Source organism: Sinohyriopsis cumingii, chromosome 4 (assembly GCF_028554795.1).
Source record: "Sinohyriopsis cumingii isolate HCF-2022 chromosome 4, ASM2855479v2, whole genome shotgun sequence".
NCBI classification, from domain to species: domain Eukaryota; kingdom Metazoa; phylum Mollusca; class Bivalvia; order Unionida; family Unionidae; genus Sinohyriopsis; species Sinohyriopsis cumingii.
In genome coordinates this window covers 45236654-45248444 of record NC_142964.1, presented here as the reverse complement: position 1 = coordinate 45248444, position 11791 = coordinate 45236654, and the positions used below count along the sequence as shown (strand labels likewise).

Genomic DNA, 11791 nt, shown 5'->3' with positions numbered 1-11791 from the left:
ATCGTCGGCGCCTACGAAACGTGTATGTTTGTACTGATTCTGAATATTCTTTTGAGTTTGTGTGCCACTCCTCAAATACTTTACTCAGGCCTCTATAGCGTCATGTAAATATATTTTGATGAATGAGTTCGCGTTGTTTCATTGTGGCTTGACGGGCAACAGTAAATGAATGCTGAAGTAAACATAGAAAAGAGCATATATTCGAAGCCTATCGGAATACGTTCAAGACATTCGAAAAAGAAAAATTGATTTTGGTATGCGTTTCGGTTCCCGATAAGGAACAACTTGCTTCACAGCAGCTAAATTCAGACAAAGCCTATGGTAAACATCTCTCTTTTACAGTGGATTCTCATTTTCTGATGAGGAGGTTTAATTTCATGAAAAACCGCGAAGAATATATTTAGAAGGCTGAATATTTTGTCTATATTCAACCTATTAGTAGCACAACTGATGGTCAATACAAATAGTTCTCAATATTTCTCTCTACGATTACATGGAACGCCAGATGTATTCTTTCATCTGCAGCAGCAAGCGTGCAACCCGTGTAAAAATGAAGCAAATAGAGACAGTCACAACGCACAAAGTAAAATATTAAGAGAAAGTACTTTCAGGTGTCCAATTATGACAGTTGATGTTTGATTAACTTCAATTACTAATGCTTTAGCACCTGGTGACTGATCTTGTCTTTGATTGCTACACCGTGATGTCAAGGTTCGATACAGGTAATGCAAAACTGTATTTATGCATCTGTAATCATGTCATTTTCACTTATTACGTACGCCTTCTTCATCGCGAGGGTTTTGGATTATCAACGGTGTAAAGTAAACTCGCTTGAGACATTACATCATAGATGATAAATTGATGGATAGATAGATAGATAGATAGATAGATAGATAGATAGATGCATGTATACATACATACATACATACATACATACATACATACATACATACATACATACAATTGTTGATAATAGTTTTCAAAAGAGATAGATAATGCAATGCTGTATATAAAAAAGAATTACTTTGGATAAGAGAAAGAAAAGAAGAGAAAGAGAATGAATTTGAACATCGACTATTAAAAGAAAATGAAGTACCTTTTAATCCTGAAGCGAAATTCCTAGCAGAAGAGAAATGTAGAAGCACGTTCAAAAAATCAACCACCCAATACTAATGCATAGTTTTTATTTAATATTTTTATTGAGACTGTCAAAGCCATTATAAATATCTCAAAAAAGCTCAAGATGTGCTTATACCGGCGAGTTTTGTATTCTTATCGAAACTATAATTCAGTCTGAACACAAATTGTTCAAGCTTTCGATGTTATCAAATTTCCAATACAACGACTGCATTTAGAGATCATATCCTTGGTTATAATATTACTATATGTTCATTTCTGTAAAATGTTTAGGGTGTACGAATATTTATGTGGATTGCTACACAAAAATATGGGCCAGTTGGGAGAGGAACTACAAACGAAGAAGTTCCCAGAGTAGGTGGTGAGACCAAGAGAATTCGATTGAACGTGCATTGCAACCGGAACACACCTTGCATTTTCAGTTTAGACGTAACTCATCATCATTGTTTCCATGTAGACTATTAAAAAACGTGTACAGATAATCTTGTTCGGGTACTTTTTGTTTAATATCTTTTCAAAAGAAAATTAGTTCAAATAGTACATTACTGCGTCAAATGGGCCTGCACGGGAATATTTTCGACAAATTTTTCGAAGTCTTTTTCTTTATTAGTCTGTTCGATTACGCAACATGCCAGACGTGCACCCGAGTTTCCGGTCGTCAGACTTCCAGCATCACCACCGAGACCGAGGTCATCCTTCTTTGCGTGTAACTGAAATGTTATACATATAGAAGTATATCAAACAAGTACTCATTAAATATGAAAATTTTGAAAGATACTAAATAACTTCCAAGTTTAGCAAGCCTATATGTGTAGAGCTTATATTTTAACAATACTTTTCAGTGTTTTCATTTTACGGTCGAAAAGCAGAATATCCTACCAAAAAATATGCCCAATATGTATTAGGTTTCCCCCGCGCTCTTGAAAACTTATTTAAATTACATTTTTTATTTGGCTTTAAAAGACAGAATTTAATGGGCCAGGGGAGAGATATAGGGACAACCATACATGGGAAGTATGTCAGATAATCTGCTAGTATTTAAACCGGAAATACTGTTGTTATTGTTATGCATGTCTTGGACTTATTACTTACTGCGGTTTGTTCTTGCAAATAGGGAATTGGAAACAAGGTTTTCCACATAGTAGTTCTTAATGCCAATAATGTATTTTGAAAACAGGCAATAAATTACAATATAAAAGAAAATTACAACTTTATAGCAACTGTATTAAATTGTACATAGGAGCGGAAATGGAATTTTAGAGCTAATGAAGTCCCTATATCGTGAAATTTCCGTGATTAATTAGGAAATAAGAAAATGTATCATACACGTAGTCTAGTATTATCCACAAGTTTAAAAGTTTCTGAGACCAGTTGATACCATACCATTCTCGCCTATTGAACATGTGTCTCATTTATTGGCTTTGGTTTAATATGCCTCTACACAATAACACAAGTGGGTTATTTAATGTCGAGACACATGGGGTGAAGTACCTTGCCCAAGGACATACTCTTGTAGGCGACCTGTGCTGACACAATGATGGGATTCCAACCCAGTTTTCAGTCGCGAGTACGGCACACTAACCTGTGAGCCGTAGCGGTTCTTGTAAACCTTGAAGGTATAATGCCTCGCAATTAAAATTATTTCAAAAATTGCAATGTTGCAGGTTCTATAAATTAATAGCCATAAGAATCGTGTTATCTAAGATTGCTTCAAATTTTGGAAAGTAATGTAGATTGATATTACATAGCAGTGTGCTAAACAGACCATTGTCCTTCGGTGGTCAGATAATTTTGAAAAAGTTGCTGACCCTGAGCAGAAATAAATTGCCGGGTTTATCATATTTTTCTCTGAACCTGTACAATGGATGTACTACAGGTAAGTGAATAATAAAAGCTAACAAATTCTCACAAGATAGAACAGAACTGATTACAAGAGTTAAAGTCTGAAATTCAGAACAAGAGCAACTATCAAGCGATTTCGAAATATCACCAGTGACTTACTACCATTTCGCTACTATTTGTAAGTTAATTCAAATTGCACGTATGTTAAAATCATCTTTGAATACTATCACAAATTTAAAAGCTCGTAAGAAGTTGAAAGGTAAGTGTGGAATTAGCTGTCTCTCAAATTGTACTGAACCAAATGCAATTGATTGCATATAGTCGCACATCAAACATGACAGGTTTGGTGTGTGTGTGTGTGTGTGTGTGTGATTAGGATTTTTAACGTAGCTTTAACAATATTTCAGTCATATCGCTACGATGTCTGCAGTGTGGCAGTTTATAGTCATGTCTAGCACTGGGGCTTCATGCCGCAGACACGTAGCATGATGTCCCACCTAGCCACATTATCCTGACACCAGGCCGACTAGTTCTAACACTAACCTCTTAATGCTGAGCGCCAAGCGAGACAGCTGCAAATGTCATTTTTGTAAATCTTTGGTATGACTCGGCCGGAGTTCGAACCCACGACCTGACGCTTCCGAGGCGGACGCTCTAACCACTAGGACACCGGAGCGGTCCTTATTGGTTTGAAGATATCAAGTCAGATAGACAACGGGAAAAATCACTACGGTCGCACATTGAAATACGGGTGTTTACTTTGACTATCCAAATGAACTCAAAGATATACAGTTGTATCAGTTGCAACACAATGCAGCTCAAACTTAGCTTCAAAGAAGGGCTGGTTAAACAAATTGTTACTGATTTTGGTCCATGGTGAACACTTGCCTCTGACAATAATTTCGCGATAATTTCAGACACTATTAAATGGACGCCAACATAAAAAAACTTTTGATGGCGTGTAAAAAACAATATGCGTGTAACAATTGAATATTTACCAAATATCCTTCTTGTCTTGTAGGAGGTAGCGGTTAACGCCATTCTTCAGAACATGATTGGATATAAATAGCGACCAGTATATTTTGGTGGAGGAAGACCTTGGGAAGAACCACTGACCGACGGCAACCCAATAACAAACTTTCTCACATACCCATGAAGACCGAGCCAAGACTCGAACTCGATGTGTGAGTGGTCTGCAACGGTAAGCGCCTTAGACTACTAGGTCACTTTGGGGTAGCATCACATACAAATAACGTGCAGTCATAGCGTTTCTTACGGGCGTCTTGACTGTGTTAAATAAGATGACTCAATACTGACGGAAACATTTGCAAGTTTCTTATCTATTTAATAAAAAGAATGGGATGAAATTAAACAAGTATAAGTACAAAACTTACCACGAGACCCCGGCCGACGATGGTGTTAGGCCCTACCAGGTTTGCTAAATAGTCATGACGTGTGTCAGACACACGACCTCCTTTTCTTCTGGACTGGAGTACGTTTCCGAAGTCACCGAGATGGCGCATACTGAAATAGGTTTGTGTTTATTATTAGTTAAATAATACGTTTTTCAGTCACCTACGACGGAAAAAGCACCTCCTCCCTCCTCTGGTCAAACTCCACGCTCATGTGTTCACGGAACAAGTAAGCCCAACCACAGTGGCTAAGAAACTGACCTAAATGCAAAACGCATCCGAACGGACAAATACATATACTATTATATGCTGCTATACATTATTGTCGAGGCACATCAATATTTGAAAGTATTGTGATTTGAAAATATGCCTGCATCAAATAGATCTTTTTAACATTTGCATTCCTTTAAAATTAATACCACAGTACGTCAGCATAGAGGGAAGGGCGCTTAAATACCTAACTTCTTTCTTATACACTGTGTTTTAAGGAGTTCAAAAATACACGATAAAATATTGCAATACATAAATAATATTTGACAAATTATGCCAGGTCCACCAGCACACTTACGCATACGTAAATTCCCTAAAGTTTATCTAAGCATACAGATACCTTTACTCGAATATAAGTCCACCGTACAAGTAAATCAACTTTTCAATTAGCTGAGCAATAGTTAGAAATAAGGGTGAGATAAACAGAGATAAACTTTCAATATGTTTATGCAAATATTATTCTAAACAAAATTGTGTGTGTGTGTGTGTGTGTGTGTGTGTGTGTGAGCGTGTGATTTGGACTTTTATGGTAGCTTTAACAATTTTTCAGTCATATCGATACAATATCTGCAGTGTGGCATGATGCCGGAGACATGTAACAGGATGTCCCACCCAGTCACATTATCCTGACACTAGGCCAACCAGTCTTAACACTAACCTCTTAATTCTGAGCAACTAGCGACGCAGCTGTTAGTAAAGTTTTTATGAATCATTGATATGACTAGGCCGGGGCTCGAACCCTCGACCTCTCGCATATGAGGCTGACGCTCTAATCTCTAGGCCACCTGAGTGGTCTTTCTAAATAAAAGATGATAGCATCAAACTTTAAGGTATGGAGGCTGCTGAGGTAGTCAGAAGGCTTCGTAAACGTAGTAGATGTTACTTCATTCAGTAAATAATCCTTGGTCAACAGTCGCGATCATGTTCTTGTTGGTTACTGTGAGGCCAAAGCCCCACCCCTCCTTTGCTATTAGTGGATGCTTTCTAAATCTCCTTTGATTTACCGCAAGCCTCTTTGCATAGCTATTGAGGGCTAGAGTCACTGCTCTTTTTCATTTTTATAGACCTTTAATTAATAGACACCAGTGACCGCATTTTCGACAAAAAATACAGGTAATTTGCCTGAAAGTCTTTAGTTCATTTTTTTATTATTATTTCGATTTATTTTCAAAAGTAAGTAAATTACAGTCGAGGATTCCACAATAATGTCCTCAGTATAGGGCATCCCTAATTACCATAAGCTAAATTCGTGATTCTTTGGTTTAATCGCCTATAATGTATTGCGAACCTGTTGGCGTTGTTATATGGAGTAGTTTTGACCCTTTTTAAATAGTTTTGAGACACCTTTAAAGGAGACTAGAAATCAAAATTTTCCTTTAACGTATGTAACTCTCTTCAGATTTTAATTCGACTGTAGTGCTTATAAATTAAATATCTTAAGCGGGTAGTGATTATATTGCGTGGAAGATACCACGATTCCGTAAATTGCCGAGTTTTTCCGAGTTTTGATGAGACGACAGATCACGTGGTACCGTGACGCTATACCAACCAGTCCTCGAATACAAACATAAACACTGGCGAGCGAGGCAGACAGGAGACCACATTTGGGTTGCACATTGAAAAGCTGAATCTGCAATTTGATATAATAGTTTATGTACTGTACTGGTAAGTGCTAAAAGAAATTTGTTAGGCACAGGCCCCGGGCTGGTGACTTAAATAAACTAAAGTCCTGAATGAAATTCCACAAGCCCGGACAGTTCATACCTGTCAACTCTCAAGCCGGGAGAAAAACCTCCCGATTTTGGAGGTATTTCCTCATCTACTTCCCGATCTCGTAATATCTCTCAATTTTGCGCAGCGAAGTCCCGATTATTACATTATGTCTGTCAATTTTCATTTGTCAGAAGAGAAAAACCCAACCCCAAACCATTTTTAAATATAACGTATGTAATCCACAGTCTAAACTGCCACACTGCAGACATCGTAGAGATATGACTGAAAAATTGTTAAAGCTACGTTAAAAATTCAGATCACACGCACACACGTCTAAACCGGCACTGGACGAAATAATTAAAATCATACAACAGTTTTTTTTTTTTTATTCGTTTTTGCTTCTTCAGTAAATAGAACGCGAAGATTAAACATTATTCAAGTAAATTTCAGATTTTTGTAAACAACTACAACAGTACTATAGTATTTAAAAAAATTAAAAGAATAAAATTGTCACCAATTAGCTTAAATGAATGATCGCTTTGAAATTTTCTCTGCAAACAAAATCGCATCTCCATTTCCGCCAAAGAAACTCGGCCAGTTAACACCTGACATTCCTCTACCGTATATGAAAAGTTTAATTATCATGATTAAATTACAAGGAATAAAAAAAAAATATACCATGCAATATATGTGGCCCTAAAGAACTAATTCTGAATAAATATTTTATTCAGCAAACAGTGTTACATGCATTAAGACTTAAACCTAAGGAAATAAGGTGGGGCATAAAACGTGAGAAAAACAGTTTCCACAAGTACGGTAACTTGTGACTGCAGATTTGAACTGTTAAAATTAAGTCCATGGCATCGTAAGTAACAACAAAATAGGCATCGTTTATTTGGTATTCAATTGCTGGTGCTTACGCATACACACACTGTCGAACAATGTTTCTTTGAAGCATGTCCGAAGGGCAGTCCTTTTCACAAGATCAATTCAAGGATAAGGATTATGTTCATTAGTCACAACGGCTTTATCGTTTGCGTACTTAAATCAAAACTTCAGCTATTTCTCAATTTAGCCAGAACTGACCAAAATATGCAAAAGGGGCTTGTCGTGGGGGAATAATAAGGCGTATCACAGGGAGAAAAGGCACGTCAAATGGGCGGCCGCACATTGGGGCAAGAGGGGTCAATAGTCCCCCCCCCCCCCCGTTCTATTGTCAGACAGTTAATGTGAAACTTTGACCTCTTTTTTATTTGCTGCTTTTTAAACTGCCCAAGGAATAGTTTTATATCAGTTCCAATTATTACAGTTTATGCATACTACATGTATACAATGCATTTGTTAAAATTTTTTTAATTTTATAAGATTATTGAAAATTGTGTTTTCTCGAAACACGACCGGTTTAGAATCTTATTTTTAGCAAAGTTTCCATTTGATTAAAATCAAATCTAAATTTCACCTAGGACAGTGGTGATTTGATTTAGATTGTGCCGTGTTAAGGCATGTATGTCAACATCTTGAAAATACATTTACTCATTTCACCAGCGCAATCAAAGTTTCCTCAGGCAAACAACTTTTGTTTCGACAAGCCAGACGCGCACCTCACTTTGAATACAGGATGAGCCGGAACTAAAACCAGAAGGGGCCCTGGGTGTCGGGCTATCAGATTTGTTTTTAGCACTGCTGTTTTTAGATAAAAGATGTGGATTGATTGTTGCATTTTGTGGTCACTTACTCGTCCTTCTGCCTGTTTTCGTAACTCACACATTTAACACTTTTCCCAGGATTTAAAATGTCCAAAGGTATGTCTGGAACGGCGCCAACTTTTAGTCTAGGCCTAGCATTTGCGTATGTTTGAGCTGCTATTTTTTCATGATCCCTCGTAACATTCCTTTGAGAAATGTAACGAGCACATAGTGCTGTATGGTGTGGCTTTGTAATCGATTCGTTTGTAATAATGTACCCATTCTTTCATTATGCCTTTATCTTTCGGAAAAGAATTTTTTTTATGTCAACAGGCTTTTCTTAATGTTCTATTACACCCGTAAGCAACGCAAAACAGTATTGTCTTTTACTCTGGCAACTCCCACTTGGGCTCTGGAGTCGCTACTATGACGTCACATCCCGAAAGTAACCGAATAGGCTCGGAAATTTTGCATACGAGGTCACGGAAATTCACCTCCTAGAAGATCTGCCAATATTTAAATATTGGCATTACGGTCGCAGATGATACTTCAGAATAAGGTTTTCTGCTATAGTACTTTTATTATTATTCTATATTTCCATTGGTTTCTGGTCTCCTTTAAAGAAAACAATATTCAGGTCACCAGCATTAAATGCGCTGTGCTCCCTTAATTTTATTTTGATTTTGTAGCAACCATAAATGGCAGAGGCAGGACATGCCTAATACCAAAAAAATTAACTAATGACCAGAAAAATAAGCGAACTGAAATTGGGGTAATTGCGATCGAAAAAGTACCTAATGGAAAATACATTTAATTATTGGATTATATTATAATACTAAAACGTTATAATTAACCTCATGCGAAATAAAGTCTATATTCACTCTCTTTGATAACTTTTTCAACTTTCTCCACGTCTAGATTCGAAACATATTACCAAGCACAAACAATGTTTCCTCTCAGAAGTCTGAGAAATTGTGAAATCTTCATTTAGTTAACTTGACGAAAGAGAATTCAGTAGAACATTGCAGACCAAAAGGAGTTGTGATGCTAAACGAACAACTAAGGTTAAAAAATGAATGATTTTCATGATGGATGAATAATGACTAAGAAATGCAGCCACGAAGTCGTTTGTATGGGTAATTTGAATTATTTCATTCAAAACTGCGTAGGTCACCGACACAGTTGCGATTTATTTCCTGTGAATAAATATTTTCTATTCTTGGCGAGTTGCATGAAAGAGTATATTGCACGTCCAAATGCACGAGATCGACGCACCCATTCGACCTTTTAATTCGTCCTTATTTTACTGTTAGATAGTGTGTGCGCGACTTACCCAATGGTATCTGTCAGACCCCCGTGATCTACACTTAAAGGATTGAAATGTGGACCCATTGATTCACATCCGTTGCTGAGGTCCTTTGACTCATGCACGTGTAGACCGTGGTATAAAGCTCGGTCATTTGTGGGGATTCCTTGGATTTCAGTGCGAATACGAAGCATCCCCAATCTTCGGCAATCTTTGGTCTGATAAATGAAATGGAGAAAAGACGTTCAATAAATTAACATCTTTAAAAAATAAGTAGAATAAGAAATGGCGGAGAGCAGGTTCGACAAATCTTGGTCGGATACGTTCAGCATAAGACACTATATATATATAGACACACACACAAACGATGGTGTAAACTGACCTAAACTTTAGAAATATGATAAAGGGAAAAGCATATAACGCGGAAACACGAAGATTGGCAAAATCATTATTAGATTACATTTTCCCTTCATTATTCAAATAAAAGAGTTCCGTGTGTTGGGACAGGACTACTAAGCTTCAACTGACAAGGTGGAATAACTCGTCAAGCCACAGATTATTCTCTACCATTTATAGGTGTGCACATTTGCATGCTTCCGAGTGTACTTTGTTTCATTGTAGGTTTTGAGGACATTTTATTGTTCCTGATAGGCTGTACATTTCGGCCAGTATATTTAGTGTAGGAAGAACCCAGAAAGACCCATAGTAGAACCTGACCCACTGCAAGTTACTGGCAAACTTTCTCACATACCCACGATTGCCTATTTTGACTCGGACCCACACGGACATGGGTGGGATGAGAGTCTTGGACACTGGCGGTTCCGTGCGTGTTTGGTTTGGGTTTTTGATGGGTGATTTTATAGCTGATCATTTACGTATCATCAAGGAATATTGATTAAAAGATTTCGTGCTGAATGACGATGTAAACCAATGTCACAATTACCAAAAACAAAACTAAAACTTCCGTGGTAGCTGCTGCTGCTGCTACTACTACTACTATTGACACAACTACCACTACTATTATCGTCATCACTTCAACCATCGCTAATAGCGCTACAGTACTAACCACTCTTTGACGAAAATACACAGCTCCGTTAATTGTCCTGGGAAGATCTTTTATATTTGGATTTGGTCTAAGATGGCATTCCGCATAAACTGAAAGTAAAAAGTTAAGTGTCAGGGATGTATATTTAACTTGCGTATTGATCTGACAATTTTAACACTTAACAAAAAGGTGAAAAGAAAAGGAGTGGATTTATTGTATTCTTTTGTTTTGTTGTGGGTGAGGAGGGATGGAAGGCAATATCATTATCTCTTTCGATTCCGCAATAATACAGACGGAAACCTTTGAATGTAAATGATGTGCATACATTTATTCCATATCATTGCATTCTCAAATGTGATATCTCAAATAATTGTTGCAAATAACACGTGACTTGGTAGTGATAAAACTTATACTTATATTCTTTCCTTTTCATTTTACTCAAAGTTCAACAATTCGAGTTAATTAGTTATTGGTTCTAAGAAGTACAAAAAATTAAATTGCTAATTTCAGTACATATGGAATGCACCATGAAAATAGTACGTTACTCATTGTGAGATGTGGCTGTCGATTAATAAACGCATTTTTATTAGAATTTTCATTATATCTTTTAATATCTTCACACGAAAACAATAACTCAATAAATTGCATAGGCATATTTGAATTTATTTACCACAAATATACAACCTCCCAGCATGTTGTCCTAACAATTAATAAACAAGAAAATTAGAAAACAATAGAACAGCAAGCAAACAAGCAAACACTATTATTTAGTACTGAAATAACTTAAACTCAGCATAAATGTCTTACCATATCCATTAGGACACGATTTAGGAAAAGCCCCATCTACTGTCAGGAACGATAAAACAACTGTTCCCAGCACAAACTTAATTTTTGCATTAGCCATGTTCATACAATACGTTTCAATAACATATACGTACGTATATGTGCGACTTATAAACAATACAGTCTTCATATATACGGAGATGGCAGTCCATACAAAACTCTTCAGGATGATGTACGCCAAATTATATTTGTGGTGACTATACAGAGCGTTTATAACTGACAGTTGTAACTCAAATAATCTGGCCTTTACATCCTCATTATTTGAGTTCATTACCAGGGGAGCAAATGTACAAATTTGCAATTGAAAGGGATCATGCAGATTTTTAAATCGTTCAGTATTCATTAAATTGTGTATTTGTGACTATTGATCCGATTATGTAATTTTAGAAATAAATTCATATCTTCTTATTTTTTTAAATGGGACTTTTGTTACAGACATTGTACGATTTTGTCAAATAATATTTTCGTCAAATTCATATCCTGCAATACTGAGTGGAAAGACCGGTTTGAGCTGTCACCTGAGATGTTGATATAAATA

At 36.7% G+C, this 11791-nt stretch overlaps 1 protein-coding gene across 1 annotated transcript; it reads right to left on the bottom strand.

Moving 5' to 3' along the window:
* Positions 1 to 1177: 1177 nt before the first annotated feature.
* Positions 1178 to 11381, bottom strand: LOC149801077 (superoxide dismutase [Cu-Zn]-like). Its single transcript, XM_089954249.1, has 5 exons — positions 11218 to 11381; positions 10432 to 10520; positions 9393 to 9583; positions 4374 to 4503; positions 1178 to 1847 (listed from the first exon to the last, which is right to left on the bottom strand). The coding sequence occupies exons 1-5, from the start codon at positions 11318 to 11320 to the stop codon at positions 1680 to 1682; spliced, it is 681 nt and encodes a 226-aa protein (XP_089810375.1). The 5' UTR covers positions 11321 to 11381; the 3' UTR covers positions 1178 to 1679.
* Between the last annotated feature and the right edge of the window lie 410 nt (positions 11382 to 11791).